Genomic DNA, 20,136 nt, shown 5'->3' on the forward strand with positions numbered 1-20,136 from the left:
TAATGTGTATATTTACATACCACGAACCAAGCAAATCTTATTCTGTTCAGGTACTTTGTAGGTGATGGCTTGCTGCAGATCATGAATGTGAACCTGAATGATGAGGGAGAATACACATGCATGGCCAGAACGCGTCTGGATGGAGAAAATAGTACTGCACTCCTCACAGTGCTTGGTAAGATGCTCATGTTAATAATAGTGTATGTACATAGTTGATGGGCCATGGCTGGAAAGGATGTAACAGAGTGTGAAGTCAAAACATATTCCAATGTCATGTGTCTCTGCACTGAGAGCGTCAATGCCCAGCAGATTGTGCTGTTTTTGTTTCTTACTTGCATGTATTTTATATTGCATACAGACCAGTGATTCCGTTGTGAAACATGCATGTTAATGAATCCTTCATCCTTATAGAGCTGTTTTTGTTGTAATTTCCCTTGTTAGCACTTGTATTACAAAAACACTGAAATTAACCCTGTGAGCCCTGCAATATGGTGGCCTAGAAGGGACAAAAGGTGTTTATAAAAGCACCGTTATAAAACTTGATTACTATGCATTATGTCCAAGAATGGGTGTTTGCCACACAAAAATGGTCAGCAGAGTGAGTAGTGAGTAACAACATCATATGTAGTATTGACTACAGCATAAGAGAGCAGATTTTTTTTTAAGGAAGTAACCCACCTACAGTACATTGTTGGTGCCGTACAATGTTTTCGACAATGTATTGCCCGTGTGACACATTAGATCAGGGGTGGGCAATTACGGCCCTCGAGAGCCAGTATCCTGCCTGTTTTCCATCTGTCCCTGCTGCAACACACCTGATTCAAATGATCATTTAATCAGCAAGGTCTGCAGAATCTGGATAACGATCCTGATCATTTGAATCAGGTGGGTCGCACCAGGGTGACATATAAAACATGCAGGGTACCGGCCCTCGATGGCCAGAATTGCCCACCCCTAGATTAGATTAATCGTGCATTAATGTTGAAAAAGCCATTGTGACCTGGATGTTGCTGTATGTTGCAGATGTTCCTGATGCCCCGCAAAACGTAGAGATAAGTGAACTGAAGGATCAGAGACATATCCGTTTGGCTTGGGTACCTGGTAGTGATCACAACAGTTCCATAATAGGTGAGACAAACCTGATGTGAATTATGCATTCCCTTTTTTCATTAATGTTCACAGACACTTTGGGCACTAATTTTCTGCCTAGCGCAAGTCTTGCGCAAAGCGCAGTTTAACTGTGCACATGGGTTGAGTTTTCTTTATTATGTTATTTTGCCAGACTTTGTGCTGGTAGAATTGGGCATAATGGGGCATTTTCACCTATACAGTATGTGCTGTTGTAAGATGGAGGTAGACTTTTTCTGCACCGTCCCCCTCATTTGCATGAAAAAACGGAGCGGCCGAAGCACAAACCAGAGTACGCCGTGCCTGACATCATGGAAACAGAAAAACACCCAACTTGGGGATCATACCCATGCAATTAGCTTAGAAGCGTAGAGCACTAACCGCTGAGCTAAAATTCTGGGCCACCAGCTCACCGAATTGCTTTATCACCTCAATGGAAGGTACAGCTGATGACGGCAGCCATTTTCCAATGCCCCTTCAACCTGCATATTAATTTATTATTGATCTGCCGAGAAACGTGCACCTAATACATCGACCCACTAAATTATGTCAACTAGGGGACGATAGTGACAGGGGTGTTTTTAAACTATTTTTTTTTTTATGATGATGATTATAATCCATACAATTAATGATTCAGAGGGCTTGTACCATGCTGGTGTCATGTTTATGAATAAAATACATGACTTCCACCACTCACATCCACAGAGCGCCCATTTGTCTGCCTGCGTCTCGATCAAATACACCAAAATCACATTAGACCGGCTGCGCTTCAAATTAGACCTGCTTTTGCAAGTCTAAAATTAAGTCAACTATTTGTAACCAAATTTGCAGATGCGCTGGTTGGCGAGGCAGAAACGCCCAGTGAGGCGTGCCTCCCAAATTCACAAACATGCCGAACAAACCATTGTCCCTGCACGAAAATGACAATGTTTCCGCTTTTACGCCAAGCTCAGACTACTTTTTATCACCAAATTATGAGGTGCGTCGGGGGCGTGGCTGTTCCATGCACCGCCACGCCCAGATGAGAGCAACACGGCCCGAAACACCCTAGAGTAGACTTGACATGAAAATGAAGTTACCGTATGCCTGTTTTCACGGCAAACACATGTGCACCAATCTACCAAACTGGGGCCCTTTATGTCCATTTAAAAGGTTATTACAGAGTCACTGTGCTATTGTTGTTTTTATTGTGTTGTTGTTTTTATTGTGTTGTAATGTTCTTACAGAATAAGGCAGAAAAAAGTCTGAATATTTTATATGCTGTGATGAACCTACTTAACCAGTATTTTGTGCTGCTATAAGTGTTTAATCTGCGCATCTAAATGTCCAAAATACTTTTTTATTATGTGGAGAACAAAAGGGCAATATTAGAATGTATGAAATACTTTCTTTACTGGCTAGTTTAGTTGACAGTCATCGTCATCTAATCATCACATTCAATTAGTAAGTTAGTCAAATTGAATCAATACTGTCTTCACATGAACCACATATTGACCCTTCATTAAGATAATACATCAGAAACAGGATGTCCATCTATGAGTTCAGAGGTTCAAATGAGTATGTGTGTGATGATTAAACGTGCACCGCCCGGATCTCTTGTATGAATACAGAATTCATTGTGGAGTACGAGGAGAGCCAATGGGAGCCAGGCAAGTGGAAAGAGCTCCACAAAGTCCCTGGTAACCAGGCAACAGCCGAGCTGGCACTCCACGGACATCTTAACTACCAGTTCAGAGTGTACGCAGCGAATGCTGTTGGACCTGGGCCTCCTAGTGAGCCCACTGAGCGCTACAAAACCCCCCCAGCTGGTGAGACTCACTCACTCACTCTCTCTCTCACTCGAATCCATGCTTTCTGCTCTGGTGAAGTTTTCACAGTTCTTTTTAAATTGTGTGGGGCCAGCCAGAATTACACACTGTAATTCTGCAGTAGTAAGCTTAGTTACAGTATACCTTTGAATGTCTCAAAGAAGTCTGCTCCACAGATTTTTGTTGCAGCTTGAAGTTGACAGCAATGTATGTGCGTTGTTCACTGTCCAAGAATCATCATTTTTACAAATACACTTTAAAGCTCCTGATAGGAACCCAGAAAATATTAAAATCCAAGGCCACCTACCTCATCAAATGGACATCAGCTGGGAGGTAAGATTTGACTAATCTCCAACATTTCCATGTACTGGAATCCAAGCCAATGAAATGTTCCCAATGTAGCCATTGTTGCCTGTTGAACACAATGGCCCAGGCCTGGAGTACAAGGTGAGCTACAGGAAACTCGCGGTGGACGACACCTGGACAGAACACCTGGTCAAAAGACACTCCTTCGTTGTGAGGAACACGTCAACATTCATCCCATACGAGATCAAAATTCAGAGCAGAAACAGCCACGGCTGGGGACCAGAGCCTAAAATTGCTACGGGTTATTCTGGAGAAGATGGTGAGTGATTAGCGCCAGTAACTACAAATATAGCATGTCATTTATTTAGTGTGCAAATGCTGGGAGACAAGCTTTCACGCAGATAGTCCAGTGCATCATACATTTCCCTAGGAAATAAAAAGCAGCATGATTCTTTTTTTAAGGAATGCATTACATAGCTGTAACCAGTAGAGGAGCTTTCGATTTAATTCAACTAGCTTGAACAAGAGCAAGTCATTCTTAAGAAGTGTACACGCATAGTGATTTTGAACATCTTAAACATTTTTTTAAAACGTGATAGACCACACACGACAAGGTAAAATTTGGCAAGTGTGAGTTTACTGCTCTGCTATAGTATGTGGTTTAGTCGAGATGAGCAACATAGCACAACATACACACAAGATAATAATGTCATGATATCGCCACCGACGATCGAGTCTCCTCCCCTAAACCAGAAGTCTGTCGTGGTAGAAATCCTGTCCTTTGAGAGACAGCGTGGTGCCACGGATTATCCAGGCTGCCAGAAAATTCAAAGTAGACAAAAGAGAAGAACCTTGCCTTCCTGTTAAGCTGGTCATAATCACAACTGGGCATTTTACAAAAAAGTCGCGGTCCATTTATCGCTTTCTGCCTACAACCGGCGTACCATTCCACCATCCGTTTATCCGCCATTTTGTCCGGCTGGACCAAATAGTAATCGCCCATAGGCCGCTCCGATTATCATTTTAAACGGGCTTCCATTAGCGTTTACGACTAATAACTAAAAATGGGCTTCCGACTATGCTCAGTCCGAAAATATTTTTAAGTTTACCGTCTATCGTTTATCCCCTACAAAATGGGCGTCCGTCATAGGCGGACAGGCGGACTGGTCCGTCACACAGGCGCTATGCCCAGGTCTGGTAATAATATTACGGTTGCAAAGTCTTCTCTTGTATATTTTCATTGTGGTGAATTAGAGACAGGCTATACAAAAACTCAACACAACCAATTGATCGTCTTCCCTTGCCTGGCAACAGTTCTTGAGGTCGTATCCTCACTGCCAGCCATTCTCGTTCACATCACAATCTCCGTGATCGTGTCCATGCACGGACTTTTAGACGAATGTACCGACAATTGGCCCCTCGCGGCTGAAGCCAGAGGGCAGCCATCTTACGTGGCCTCTGATACTGACAACGTCTGTTTGGTTTTCGATGAAAAACAAAGTTTATATATTTCATGCTAGGATCCCTGTATGGAGTAATGAAAGCCTCTCAAAGAGTGAATTGTGACTGACGGTGTTTGGTTTACATTTTGTTTCATTTCATTGTTGACGGTACTAACAATATGGTGCAGACAAATCTTTGAGTAGCACTCAGAGATATATGTCCTCTTTATCTTATAAGAGGAAAATGTATAATCACATTCTTACAGAAGAAATGTGCATGCGGCGCTTCTCCCGGACTTATTGGAACAACCGTATCCCACTCCCTGTGGCATTTTCACCAGAGAGACAGAAATAATGTGAAAACACCACGGAGAAATCAGTGTTTTCAAGTTAGGCATGCTTAGCGAGTGACAACGCAAGATGGCCGATGGTGGCTTCACTTCTCACTACGGTGAGTAGGAGGCATTGTTAGTCCATTCATTCATTATAAGTCTGTGAGTCCATGGCTTGGCCAAACTAGGTCTTGACCAAACACAAAAATTTGTGATTGTAAATATTGAAAATATTACATTTTTACCATTATTGGCCCCGTCCTTTTATCTGGAAGATCAAGGACAGCAAAGCTCAAGTCAACACTCCACATCACAGAATGATTGCTCGGAATAAATTTTCAGAGACCTTTGACAATATGGCCTTTGTGACTTTATCAGAAGAGGGGAAAAAATGCTCAAATTAATCCCAGTTATCGGCACGTGTGTACCTCGCTTTAGGCAAGTAGTCGTGGCCTGGTGTGAATACATAATCATCTATCCATTTTCTGTACCATTTATCCTCACAAGGGTCATGCGTGAGATAGTGCTTATACCAGCTGACTTGGGGAACTGTAGATGAACAGGCGATGAACACTCTGGACTGGTCACAGGCCAGTCTAGGGTGTATGTAGGCAAACAAAACAACCCTTCACACTCACATTCACACTGAAGAGCAATTTAGAGCATATTTTTGGAGTGTGAGCAGAAATCAGAGTGCCTGGAAAAAAAGCCACAAAAGCATAGGGAGGACATGCAAAATCCATAGAAGAAAAAGTCTGGCGCCCAGACTCGAACCCCCAATCTGTGGGGTCACATTACTAACCACTAAAATGTTCTCAAATGGCCTTCCCCAGAATTAACCAGTATTATCAACATCCATCAATTCTTTTTTTCTTTGCCATTTGACCTTGGTGACATCACCCCACAGCATTCACACACAATTGCCTGGGGCACTTTAGTTTGTAGCCATATTAAATGTCTCTTATGTCTTAACTTGAGGCTCAGCTAGCTCACATTATGTATGATTTCCTTAATTCTTTGTTTTATCGTACCATGCCCCGTCTTCAGTCGTCTTTCGCCACTGTCTACGGGAAAATGTGTCAGGTTAAGTTCTTTCCTTTTTTTTTTTCCTGTTTGCCTGTGCCGCTGTGCTGTAGTGACGTTTCCCACCCTAAAAAGCAGCAGGTGGCAAATAACCTTTTGTAGAGCTGTGAGATCTGAAATGTATCGCTTCTGTCTCAAAATCTGTGCGACCTTTATTAGATCACGACACGCTCCGCAGCGTAGGCCGACGGAGGCGCGATGCTGCTGCTGCTTCTAGTGTATGCTTTGCTTCCATCCTATCCAGTAACCACGTAGATCAGAAATGATGTAGACCTTATTTTTGGTCTTCCCCCTCTTCTTAAAAGATCATTTGGGGCATTATGCTTTCAGATATATGTTCCTGCTCATTTAGTGCTACCATTAGCAGCTCAACCAAAAACACTTGCACCAGCAATTCTGTACAGTAATGTTCCTGCGCCCACAAGCTTGACCGTAGCGTGACGAGACTTTGTGATTCTCTGTAGAGTTGTGTGACCTCGCTCCACGTGTCCTTTTAGTTCCCACTGCTGCACCACGGGATGTTGCAGTAGAGGTGATCAACACGACTGTTCTGAGAGTAAGCTGGACCCCAGTTCCGCCCGCCACAGTGAGAGGTCACCTAAGGGGCTACCATGTAAGTTTTCATCAAGCACCACCCCAAAATGATTTGTGTGCAGATAAAACTGGTCAACCGCAAAAAAAATCAGAGATGCCTTTATGTGTCCCTAAATATATATTTCACGCTGCTTTCAACAATGCATTGAATTTTTTTTTTCTAGCACATCAGGTTTTTGAGATATTTTCATTTTTTAAATTTGACCTATAAAAGCCTGTGCTATGAAATTTCAGAAAAGAATCCCACCTATTGCTGAACCTAACCCTTAATTCATAAATATGACTATATTACATGTGCCCTGCGACTGGCTGGCGACCAGTTGACGGCTGGGATAGGCTCCAGCAACTCCCCGCGACCCTATATAGGATAAGCGGTTTGGACGATGACATGACATGACATGACATGACTATATTACATATTGGATTGTAGTTATTATATCATTATTATGAAAACCATGAATTGCTAGAGAAAAAGAAGAGCAGATTTGGAATCAGCGCAAAAAACCCCCAATCATCTACAAAACTTGACTTGCATCTCTGAATATATTTGTAAGAAATGAAATCAAACAGTTTTGTTTTCCATTCATATTTCATGACAAGCATCATTTGCCTGCTGATTTGGTAGCATGACCAAACAACAGATCTGTGATCAAATGTATCTCTACATTACCAGCTGTGCAAATATGGTGTGAAAAATAGAACAAATACAGAGAATACATAAACTAAATATTTAAGAGAAAAAAAAATCATATATTAATTTAAAAAGGTTCAGTTTAAATTCAGACCTATAATCCTGCCACATTCAAAGGAATTAAGACAATAAAATGCCGAACACAATACAGAATAGAGAAGATATTCTTTGTTTTTTTTTGTTTTTTACTTCTTCTCCTTCTTCTCTCATCTTTTCCCTGAGTGTCTGTACTGTGGAAAAATATAACAAAAATTGATAATAATAATGCATTTTTGAAAATGCACCTTTCAAACCACTCAAGGTCACGATGCAGGACAGTTTAAACGCTCTTAAAATACAATCAAATGAGCAACTATATACAATTAAAAATTAAATAGTTTGCAGCAGGCCACCAACTATCAGGACAACAACGGAAGCAGAATAACAGTGGAAACAACAATCTAAGTGCATAGGCCCTTTAAGAAGGAGGATTTTCTAGTTTTAAAACTGCATATCGCTGGCATTGGGCCAAAATCTGTCACAATTTGGTGAATTTCATACTTTTTCACAAAACTCTAGTATTGGTCAGTCTGCATGTTTGGGTGTTACTTTAGCAAGTGATTCACCATTCTAAAGTGTTGAAAATGGCTTGTTCTCTTTGACGATGCAATGTTAAACAAACCTGCCGTTTTTGTGGTCTTCTGAAAAGTGATGATTTTGGAGGTAAGACGATTCGGCTCGACACCAGCGATATGGAGCGCATGTTCCAAATATCAGCAGGGATGGCATTTCAAAGCAGAGGAGCAAAATGTTCAAGGCGTTGGGCCTTGATGGACAGACGGGCTGAAGGGAAATTGGGGCTGATGGAAGAGGTGGACTTGAGAGTACGAATGGGATTGTTGATTTTGAGGAGGTCAGAGAAATATGAAGGAGGTTATGTGTGAAAGGTACTCAATACTGAAGTTGACCTGTGAATTTTGTCTGTCGAGGAGCGGTATAAAAGAGGCTGGATGGCGCCTGTGTGAAAGGAGACGAGGTGTGTAGTTTAACTCCGGAGGTTCAATTTCCACGCCTGACTGCTGTTCAACAAATATCAAATACATCACACAAGACCAAAGATCACCACTCATCTAACTATCTGTTTACGCGAAGCCTCATCGGCTGTTTGAATTCTCACACAAACATGGCAATGTCCCCCGCCCTGTTCTCTCTAAAAGGCGGAGACGGATGAATGTCTTTTATGCCGTTACCCCTTTGATGCGCCAATTTTGAGGAAAGTCAATGTTTTGACACCTCACCAGATGGCAGCCTGTCTGGGCAATAAATCAACTCTTCCTGTACGGGGCAGAGAAGAAACCATACACGTCAATAAAAAATAAAATAAAATAAAGCAGACCCCACATGTGCAGGCGTGCGCAAGGAGGGACATCAGAGTGAGTTAGGCAAACACTCAGTTAGTTGGTAGTTATCCAAACACATCACATCTGTCCACGGCTTGTAATATTAATGAAGTTACTAATATTTAAGTCCCATAAAAAGAATATTCTCGAGTTCATCACATATGATGCATACAACAGATAGGTCACTATTGTGTTCATGTCACAGGACCTCTTTTTTTCCTGGTAATCCTGTTCAAAGTCCTTAATACACTGTATAGATAACTGTTTGCGTTATAGGGACTACTGCCCTCAAATAATTCCTCAAGTGGTCAGCTTTGCTTGAATTTGACATTAAATAAATCTGCATTGACAATGCTCATGAAGCTCCCAGCATGAGCATATTTTAAGTAGTTGTATCTGAAAGTGAATGGATTGTTCAACTAAAATTACAAGAATATTGGAAGCAAAACAGATCTGTGTTTAAAGGGGAAGTCAACCCAAACACATTTTTTTTTCAAGAATATGTTCTATTTCAATTTGTTCAGTTTCTTCGGCATCGGCAGCATTTCACCATTGCCTGCTTTTTTCAGGTTCACTGGCTGAGGAAGCGAAGTTTCCTGAATCCTGACAAGATATTGGATGAGCGCTACACGCTGTCATTCCACGGGAAGAGGACGCATGCCATTGTGCCCAGCCTTGACGCCTTCTCAGAGTATACGCTCACTGTCAACGTCTTCAACAAGAAAGGAAATGGGCCTAGCAGTGACCCAGTCACCTTCGACACTCCAGAAGGAGGTGGGATGAAAACTCCAACTATATACCGTATTGATTCACTTCCTAACACCTAGGTGCTCATTATGCACACACAGCGTATGCACACACAGCGTTCACACCCGTGCAAATATATATTATCATGCGGATAAAAATAGCAAGTAGTTGTTGGAGAGATAGTAGTGTAATTCTAGTTATTTTTCAGTTCCAGAACAAGTGCCAATTCTGACCACCTCCAATGCCCAGAGAGAGTCCATCCGGCTTGTATGGGGTCCACCCCTGGTGGCAAACGGTATCCTGACTGGCTATCTCCTACAGTACCACCTCAGTACGTGTACATAGGCACTTACACACACACAAACGTTCATGGTTGGCCTATACATACATATGAGGAAGGCCCTCTGGGATTTTATGCATTAACATGTGTAGCACATTCAATTTGACATATTGTGGGAGGCATTGTATACATTATTAGATGTGCAAAAAGGTTGTTTAACACGTTAAGCATGTATAAATGGTTTCATGTACATTTAATTTACGTGTTTCTTATCAATCAACCACCTCAGTTACGTTATACCAGACAATGTCCTTAAATGTCTTTCAACAGCAATGTTATACATTAGACTGGGAACAAAAACCTGCTGCACTTTGGAAATAACATTGAAGATAAACAGAATTTCTCTGAATTGTTTGTGAGTCAGGCCACATGCTTTTGCATTGCCACTTTGGCTTATTTCCTCTGAATGGTCAACTAGAAAGAGCTTTTAAGAATAGTAGACTGACAAACCATTGGGATTTATCTCATGCCAAGGATTGTGAGACATTTCCATGTGTTTATATTGATTTCTCTAGTGAATCAGTGCTCTGGGTTGAATATACATGTAAAATAATTGGAATCAAAGAAAGTCTCTGCAAGTCTTTGTATGGGTCAATCTTAAACTCTAGATGGCAGTGTTTGGTTCTGAACGAAGCCCTACCAACACCCAAAAGAGTGATGACTTCTTAGTCTTCTAACGTCTCACATCCTCTGGGAGTGCAGATTCTTCCCCCAAGACAATCATTCATGTCTAGGCTGCTTTTGCCCTGATGCCCTCCCCCATTCACAGGCTTTTCCCAGATGCATGAGAAATGTTGGTGAGTGAAGGGGCTTTGCGCTTTACACTTTCTTTGACTGAATCATGTTGTGATATGATCGCACTAGATCCCCTTCTATCTGTGCCACGTTTTAAAATATAGCTGTGTGTTGATTGTGCCAATAAAGCGCCGCAGAGTAATTCACTCTGTGCGTCTAAATTAGTCGATGACTAACCTGATGGCGCTCATCAGTACATGAAAGCTCCTAGAGCGGCAGCGAGCTGTTTTGGCTCAACATCAGCACTCACCTGCATTTCAACATTGGCATCGACGTTGCTTTCCACATTTGGCACAAACGAGCTGCACTTTGATCTATAATGCATGTTGGGTGATATGTTTGACTGCTCCTGATTGCCCCTATATTCCCACTTCCATGCACCGCCTACACTTTATGCAAATGTTTTCTTCTATCTTCTGCATTTGAGAGCTTTCTTCAAGTTTTGCTGCTTTGTTTACCCACTTTTATAACGCTGACTCTCCCCATTTTGCTTCCTCTCCTTTTCATCAACTGCCACTTGTTAAAACTCTTGCCTTGCTTCTTTTGAGTTCTATATATTCCGCCTCGTCTCCCTCTTGACATCTTAATGTATTCCTGCTCAGCTCACCTGTCACGACATGTAGGCTATCTGCGACATTTGCTTTCCGCATGAGTGAGCATGACACGTATTCATCCTTCCCCATCCCCTGGCCGCTGACCCTTATTTCAGGGCTGTTCCATTAACATACAACATGTGCTGATGACATACCAGACGTCCGCCATTTCCCACAGCTCACTTGAACTGACGTAACGTCTTTCTTGTAGTTAATGAGACCACAAAGGAAGTGCTTGATTCCCGGGAAATGAACATCACAGGGCCCGACACCACCCACTGGCAGCTGGAGGGCTTAGAAGAGGGCAGCCTCTACCTCTTCCACCTCAGTGCCTGCACTCAGGCAGGGTGTGGACCTCCACTGGCGCAGGAGAGCAGCACTGTCACTCCAGCACGTGAGTACATGACAAAGATGCATCTATAATGGCAGATTGGATGATGGGCAATATGATGTTGTAAGATCCAATGGTTAGTACTTGCATTGGAGCCAAACGGGGAATGCTAGGTTCCGTAAGATTACCTACACTTTGGAAGGGAAAACCAGGCCAGGCCCAGATCATTTGGCAAGTTTGGAGTCATTAAGGGCATCCCTTGAGAGAACTTGAGTCGACGATTCCGACTAAACTTTCACTGGCACCCCGCGCCGGCCGATATTCGAACAAAAATAGTGACTCACTGCCCCATGGAAGTGTGACAGTGTTTCAATGAATTGTATTGCATCTAGTGACACGTGAGCACGGAGTGCAACTCCGACAGCCTTGCTGGCTCTCCTTAAGATCATATAACACTGTAAATAAGGTGGGCGCTATTTGCCGTTAGCAACATTATCTTAGCACTAATCTCCGTTAGCAACATTAGCTTAGTCCGGCAATGGACAACGGCCCCAAATGTCACCCAGCGACTACAACACAAAAGTAATCATCACCATAGCACGACCCAGCTGTCGGAATATCCTGTTTTATTATGTTAATTAGCGCGGCTAGTGGGACAGAGCAGCGTACGTGTCTTACCTCGATCAGCCACGTCAAGAGCAAGAGTGAGTCGCGGCGCAACACTTGAGAGCGTTGCAATTTTCGGTGGGAGACTTGAGAGCGCTGCAGTCTCTCTTTTGAAGCTTCATAGTGACGGAATCCAAAGTTCGCGTCTGTCTCGGCGATGTAATTGTGGGAGCCCGAAATTAGCTCCCGCTCGCAAGCAGCAACGTCTGCCTTGCCAACCTCAATCCACACGTCCTTGCCACATCCTCGGCCATACGCGCTCACTCTGCTTCCTTGCATGCAACTTACAAGTTGCCCATTGTTTTTTGAGCTTCTCACTTTGGTTTGTTGACTTAGCACAACAGCGTGTTCCTCCTTCTTCACGCCCCCAAAAGCTCACCCATCCCGGATTATCTGCCAATCACATTAGCAATACTGGGTACATTCTTCAAACTATCAATCAAACCAATTCAAACCACCCACTGGCTGATGATTAAATAGAATTAGTGACTCACTATGCAAGCCAACTCACAGCCCAGTCAATCACTCAAATGTGTCCCCAAGCTCGCCGTTGGCATCGAAGCCTCACCGCGAAAAATAGACTAGCGACAGACTACAGACGAATGGTGGATTAAATAAAGGGGCTTCCAACTATGCTTAGTCCGCCTTTTCTAAAATTGTTCCCGTCAATCGTCAGCAAAATGGGCGTCCGTCAGTGACGCATTATCCGTCACACAGGCGAAACGCCGAGCTCTGCTCTTGAAATCCGCTAATCTTGCAAACCGAACCTTTGATTCATTCGGTGAACTCCAATCCTGTTGTTCCTGAGCATACCCACCCACTGCCACTGTTGAATGCTGTCTATATGACAATTTAAACAGAACTCATAGAACACTTGATTTTTTTTTTCTTGTACCATGTAATTTAACCCAAATTCAACCACAACATGTTTTCCAAATCAATTCCATTGGGGCTGCACTGTAATTTCAGCGCAGTTAGTGCACAGGCAGCACAGAGGCCATTTGGAGTTTTAGAAAACAAGCCCTCGATGCACCAGGTGGAAAATGTGACCGTAAAGGGAGATATTTGTCCTCTATTTAATAAAGGTTACTCATACCTTTGTGGCTTTTAGGTTTCCTTTGAGGATTTCTGCGTTTTCTCCCTGCCGTGAGATTCATTGTTTGTAAATGCAATTTGGTGGAGAGATCAAACTGGTTCTGTTTGGGGATTGTGATCCTCCAGGCACGTTACTCACAATGTAATATATGGCTGCCAATAGCACCAAGCAGGAGCACCATGAATGCGGAGACGTTAATGTGCTATGATTGAGAGACAGTGTGGGGGCTGAAAAGAGAACGCAGGGGATCAAATGATTTCACACTCCCAAAGGTTTCTTTTATATTTTACCTTTAGGGTACACTTATATGTCAACGATCTAGTAAAAAGAGGATTTTTTTCCCCCTCGGGTGGTTTAAAAGTTTTGCAAACGACAACTTTGTCCAAATAATCGCCTTTCATACGGTCCGGCAAACGAAAGTTTGACAAACAATTTTTTTTTTTATACCAGGCCAGTAATACAGTATGCTTTGTTAGTGTATTTAATTACAATTGGATGCATGTTATTAATGCAACTCCATGTAGTAATCAGTGGTGGCAAATCCAGGTCCAGAAGGTAAAGAGTAAAAACCCTGCCACAGTTTGGCTTTAGCCACAGGTGCTTCTTCTTCATGGTCACCTAGAGAACCCGTAAAAGGTGATGAATAACCACCATAAACAATGATTGTGCTGTTTTCTGCCATTCTTTGCTTGGTTGGGATGGATGAAAAGAACACTCAATACAAAGTTAGAAAAGAAACACCAATGTTTTTCATAAACTCCCCCCAAAAGCTCCCAAATGGTGTTGCCATGTAAACCAATGGACAAAATAATATGTTTTTTCCCCACCCCACCATTGTGCAATTAGAATTGTGCACTGTAAATTAAATGTAATGGAATTTCTACCTGTGGACACAAGAACTGAAGACAAAAAAAAAGTAAATTTTCAACATGTTCAGAATCTAGAAAAAAAAAAAAAAACACAACAAATTCAGCTAACCAGAAGAGCCCAGTTGCCGTGATTCAACTTTTACAGATTAACATGACCTTGATGATTGAAAATCTACAAGGCAGAGGGCGAAAAGCCATGTTGTAGCAAGCACATTGGTATTTTTTTATTGCTAATGTGACATTTAGTTAAAAATGACTCATCAATTATGCTACCAGAATAAAAGCATAAACAAACAAACTGCTCAATCAACTGTTTTGTAAATGTCTTTTTTCATTTAAATATCATAATAATATTGAAGAGACTCAAAATAATTAAACATTTGTATATAGTTTGCAATAAATAGACGCGCGTGTGTGCTGCTTCCATGGCAACCCCAGATCACTTAACCCTGAACAATTTCTATAAATATCCTCATTCATTTGTCCCTGATGACAAAAAGTCGCCTTTCCCCATATTACTGTAAATGTTATCATATTATGTATATTCATGTTTCTCATTTTATTTTTAAACATTAAACAAGTATTTTTTTTTAGTTAATACTCAAAGTATGTGTGTAAGTATGTGTAAGATATGCATACCACTGCCACGGAGCTTACATGACAAATAGGTTTAGCAAAAAAATGACACCACAAAACTGATTTGGAAAGTAGTCATAATAACATTTAAGATTGAAAACAACTTGATTTCTGTGTGGCCAAGATGAGATTTAAATGCAAAGTAGTTGAACGATTTCACCACAAAAAAAGGAGCAAGAATAAAACTGATTGAGGGGAGAAAAAAAAGTCCATTCCCTTCATGGGGTCTCCTGAGATAAGAGGGCAGGCAGAGATAACGCGGGTTTCAAACTCGACAAACAGCATCCCGAGCACATATTGCGACTCAAATCTCAAGTGGCTGGAAAAATAACCACAAGTATCCCACAGGGATTCAAATATTTGCTCACTTGCTCCACATTTAAGCACCCGATTTATCGGCAATGTGTTGGTTGGTAGCTCTGAAAGTAGCTAATGCTGATGAAAGGGTTTGTTTTGGGAAAAATAGCAATCAAGAGCTCTTCAGCTTGACTACAGTCAAAAATCAGCCATCAGCAGAATCAGAATCTATTTTGGTACAACAGGGAAGCAGTCACTGATACATACAGAATAGCAATAGTATTTCTCTGTATGTAGTTACAGTATTGTAACAATGAATGAAGTGAAAAAAATGAATGCCGCACGTGAGTCGGAAGCCTGTTACAACGGCCCAGCTAATGTTCTGTATGGTGTGCTTTTTCATATTTTTTTTTGTCATTTAATATTCGTGCATTTTGTTAATCAGTTTTGGATTGGTTTCAGCATTTTTTTGCCATGACATTTCTTGGCAGAGTATCGGCGCAACCCGTTACAGTAGGCCCGTCGTGCTGGACCATTTGCACTATTGCAGCCTTTTGCCTTTGGTATTTCCTTGATTGGAGAATATCGACACTACCGGACTTTCACCGCTCGTCTACAAAGCTACAACAGTGAGGAGCTTCCCTCCAGCAAGAGCCGCCCAACTTCCATTTGGCAAAGAATGCATCCCTCAGGACACAGGGAGAGGGATGAAAGTGAACCGAGAAAGGACTAAATGGGACAGGAGAATTGAACTAATCCTTATGTATATGTGGTACTTGCCAACCGACAAATGGTCGGCTGTTCGAAAACTGCAGTTGTTTGTTTACATGTAAGATCATCTTGCAGCACATGTGAGTGACGTCATGCACGTTGTGACTACAAGATTACACTTTCAGTACCCCATCCATAGACATCTATGATCCTGACGCCCTTAGACTGGTTGATGGGCAACTCCGATATTGCTCCTCTCTCGTCTGCTAACAGTTTTAAGCGTGCAGCAAGAGGGAGTAAGACTTTAGTGTGGAAGGTGGAGTCAAAGTAACTAGTGATATAATCATGACCGTTTGCCAAGGTAATTTCTATAAAACCAAGGTAATTTCTATAAAACAGATGTCAAGGATCGTTTGATGGCTAGATGGAACCACTTTTTCCTATTCAAAGCATGCAGCAACATTTCACATCTTTTTACAGTTTTCTGGAAATCTTAAAATGATTGGATGGATTGATCCAGTGTGTACTGTTTTTGAAGTTGAAGTTGTTCAAAAGTAAAAACAGACAATCCCCCAAATATACTTAAGATTGATATTCATATTTCAGGCTGAAATATGTACAGTACTGTATATAACTTAAGGGTGAGCCTTGGAGCGAGAAAAAGGTACTGTTAATTTAAAGAGGGTTCTTTTATTTTCTTCTTCTTCAAGAAAAACACGGTTAGCATTACATTAAATCAAAACTGTGCTAATTTAAGTAATCCGTTTGTGTTCACTGGGATGCACTAAAGAGGAGATCCGTATATTGCACATGTACAAACACTAAAGCTGTCTTTTTATTGAAAATATGAGTAATATTTATTGTTTTATATTTGTTGACTGCAGCTGTGGCCTCTGTTGATAGCAGTATGTATGACCGCCTCTCCAGATCGCCGATATAGACGGGGTGTAGACCCGAGTATTAGAATGCTTGTGTAGAGCTCAAATTCTTTGTTTTTTTTTTTAATCTAGAGTTGACATTCAGGTTTGCTTACAAATTCGTAGTGTGCTTCTTCCATCAGTTTTCCCAGTAGTGGTTTATGATACAGTAGAACCTTTGAGGTCGAACACAGTCTGTTCCCAGGCCACTAAGGTCTTGCATGTCTTCATGCAGGACGGCAGTTCAAGGACTGAGCGTCTGTGGGATTGTAGAGGCAAAGTTTTTCCAGAAAATGTGGTAAATTGGAGAGTTGCGCAGCCTCTGGGGTGCTTCCATCTCCGAGGTTCTACTGTAGTAGTTTCTTTAAAAGGCCTCATGCTTCAAGTCTTGCTAGCTAAGTTTGCTTCTTCTCTGACTTGCACAGGAGCGTGAATCTAACATCTGAGACTTCTTCTGTCATTTCAGACCACAACTGCTCTCTTTCCTTTCCTCGCTTGATACCAGGAAGTGCTACTCATCCTCCTTCTTTAGGTACATACAATATGTACCCGAGCTCATGCTTGCTGTGATGCCGTCTTCAAGTAGCTGAACTTTTAATGAACAATACGATTGGAGTCACTATGCTCAGTTTGAGTCAGGCGCCAGCTCTGCTTAAAAGTGGTGTCGATGTCACACGCGCCCACTAGCGCTACATCAACCCTCCGTGAGCCCGAATCCAGCTCTGCTTAATTAAGTCTGGGGGACCGTGGTTGCCTTCTTTAACTGTCATCTCGAAGGGCTTCTGCTGCAAGCTGCACTGTTCTCAAACTGCAAGGGGTATCCTATTTGCTTCTGCTAATCCTCTTTTCCTGCCTCCATTCTCTCTTTTCTGTGCCTGGTGGTGTTTTCCTCTCCCTCCCTGCTGTATTTTGCCCTCCTTCCCGTTCGCCGCCACCCCATCCCCCACCCCCCCATTTATCAGTTCCAGGCCTGTTGAACATAAGCTCTTACGTGAGCGACACCTATGCCAAAATCAGCTGGACTGCCAGGGAGGAGCAGCAGCTGGACTCGCAGCTTTACGTGGCTTATATGAACAACCGTAAGCTTCTTGCGACAGCTCCACACTGACACAAGTTTTAGTTGATCCAAATGTAGGCTATCTAAAGTAGCACTTAAACGTTTAGCCATACAGTCATTTCCTTAAAACGGTACATGTTTAAGTTAAATTATGGGATGCGGTGGAACCTCTTCATTATTTATTAGTTACTGTACCCCAAAATGTAGCCCTTTCATGACAAAACTTTGTATTTACCAACGTCTAAAATTATTGTTTAAAACCAATAAACAGTGAGACAAATCCATCAAAACAAAGTACAAATAAGAACAACTGTATTGAACATTTGCATCTGGTCAAATGACATAGGACAAAGCCCATGCATCCGATGGCCGTGCCAAGCGAGCGGACTGCTTTCAAACTTGGATCCGCCACAGCAATATGTGAGAATTCATTCTCCACTCTGACAAAGGTGTTTTCATACCACAGAGGCCCAATGCTCCACAATCAAATGGCCGAGTTGGGTCAACGGGTGCATGAGTGACGTAACCAGAAAATACACAAACGAATGGAAGTACACCGTCACATGTAGAAAATCGCTCACAATTGCCGCCTCAACCCTTCCAAAGCCTGCGTGGCATGTGTGCGTTGCTTGAGCGGTAGATGTACTTTCCACGCTGAGCTAAGGACCCCAACACTGCCCCCCTACCCCTTATGTACTCTGACTCATACACTTTTTCTTTTAAAGGATGCTTTAATTTTACATGTGTGCCTTGATTGGCAGTAATGAATTCGTTTAGCTTGGAAAAAAAGCACAAGAGCTGAAAAATATATATTTTTTACACTTTCATGGCAATAATTTAAACGCACAGGTACGACCATGATGGGTCCAACAAGACGTAACGTCTGTAATTTCTTGTTGGACAACAGACGCATTGTACAATGAGGAGGACACAAACAAAAAGAAAGGAATGATGCGTAGCAAAAAGTCCTTCTTCCAAAGTGTATTGTGTGCCGTCAAAAGGCCATCTGGCGCTGCAGCTTTCACATCAAAAGTGGAATCTCACTCGGTAGACTTATTTTATTGTATTGGCTGGAAACGATATGGCTTCATTCTTTCAGGATGAACACTGTAGATTCGGCAAAGTCGAGTGTATGTATCATTGTGCAGCCTCGTCCAAAGTTTACACACACGACAGTAATCCAGTGACGTGTTGAAAAAAACATGACGGACAGCTGTATTATTTTTAGTCGTTTTTAAAGCTATTCAATGTACATGAAAAATAATTCATCCATCCATTATCTGTACCGCGTCTCCTCACAAGGGTCGCGGGGCGTGCTGGAGCCTATCCCAGCTGTCTTTGGGCAGTAGGCGGGGGACACCCTGAACTGGTTCCCAGCCAATCGCAGGGCACACAGAGACAAACATCCGCACTCACAATCACACCTAGGGGCAATTTAGAGTATCCAATCAACTTGCCATGCATGTTTTTGGAATGTGGGAGGAAACCGGAGTGCCCGGAGAAAACCCACGCAGGCACGGGGAGAACATGCAAACTCCACACAAGGAGGCCGGAGCCGGGATCGAACCCACGACCTCTGAACTGTGAGGCGGACGTGCTAACCAGTCGACCACCGTGCCGCCATGAAAAATAATTAAGCTATCAAATTAATTTTCGACATAACTTTTTACGGCTGCAGTTGGCGTACGTATGTACAGTATGTGAAGTATCCCTTGAATTATTTGTCTTATTTTGAAATATCTCCAAAAGGAAATACAAATGATCAGTTCCAGGGTCAAACTGTCACTATCAGAAAACTTGAAGTACCATTTCAACATTAACAGAGACACAAGTGTCAAAAGAGGTTTACCACTGCTTCTAGTAAGATGTAAAAGAAGTAACACATTTGGCAAAAAAAACCCAACAAAGTCCTTAGCGACGACAAACTCAGGTCACAGACACATCGTGTAGTTGGCTGAACTGAGGTATCACATGTGTGGTTCCACTCCAGCAGCATGTTTTCATTTCCTGGCAGGATGACCGTGTAAGACCTGCTGCTTGTGCACTTGTTGTGCTTGGCTTGTGTGTAGGTGACGGTAACTGGCGAATATCCGAGGCGGTAAACACGTCCCAACGCTTCCACGTAATTGACGGGCTCAAACCGGGGACGGTGTACACGGTGCGCCTCATGGCCAAGACTTTACTGGATAACGCTAGCATTTTCGAAGACGTTATACAGACGCAAGTCACAGGTAAGAGGCGGCAAACTTGTTGTTTGACGTCAGTAGCGCTTAGTGCCTGAAGCTGTTGTCTGCACCCGCTTAGGGACCAGCGCCCAC

The 20,136-nt window shown here is 42.4% G+C and overlaps 1 protein-coding gene across 14 annotated transcripts in view; it reads left to right on the forward strand.

Moving 5' to 3' along the window:
- Positions 1–20,136, forward strand: part of chl1a (cell adhesion molecule L1-like a) — a 51,651-nt gene that overhangs the window by 16,326 nt on the left and 15,189 nt on the right. For 4 of the 14 annotated variants that reach the window (XM_086051413.1, XM_086051431.1, XM_086051358.1 and 1 more), the window contains exons 15-28: positions 51–175; positions 1,024–1,128; positions 2,739–2,936; positions 3,199–3,269; positions 3,339–3,561; positions 6,064–6,099; positions 6,597–6,712; positions 9,333–9,537; positions 9,719–9,841; positions 11,450–11,632; positions 16,729–16,749; positions 17,228–17,293; positions 17,724–17,840; positions 19,888–20,049. In XM_086051413.1, the coding sequence (XP_085907539.1) occupies positions 51–175; positions 1,024–1,128; positions 2,739–2,936; positions 3,199–3,269; positions 3,339–3,561; positions 6,064–6,099; positions 6,597–6,712; positions 9,333–9,537; positions 9,719–9,841; positions 11,450–11,632; positions 16,729–16,749; positions 17,228–17,293; positions 17,724–17,840; positions 19,888–20,049 (1,751 nt within the window). The remainder of the gene's footprint in view (positions 1–50; positions 176–1,023; positions 1,129–2,738; positions 2,937–3,198; positions 3,270–3,338; positions 3,562–6,063; positions 6,100–6,596; positions 6,713–9,332; positions 9,538–9,718; positions 9,842–11,449; positions 11,633–16,728; positions 16,750–17,227; positions 17,294–17,723; positions 17,841–19,887; positions 20,050–20,136) is intronic. The other 10 variants (XM_086051376.1, XM_086051471.1, XM_086051446.1 and 7 more) reach the window with 8 other exon arrangements.

The sequence above is a fragment of the Filicampus tigris genome, chromosome 1 (genome assembly GCF_054856515.1).
Source record: "Filicampus tigris isolate MCC_2025a chromosome 1, RoL_Ftig_1.0, whole genome shotgun sequence".
NCBI classification, from domain to species: Eukaryota; Metazoa; Chordata; class Actinopteri; order Syngnathiformes; family Syngnathidae; genus Filicampus; species Filicampus tigris.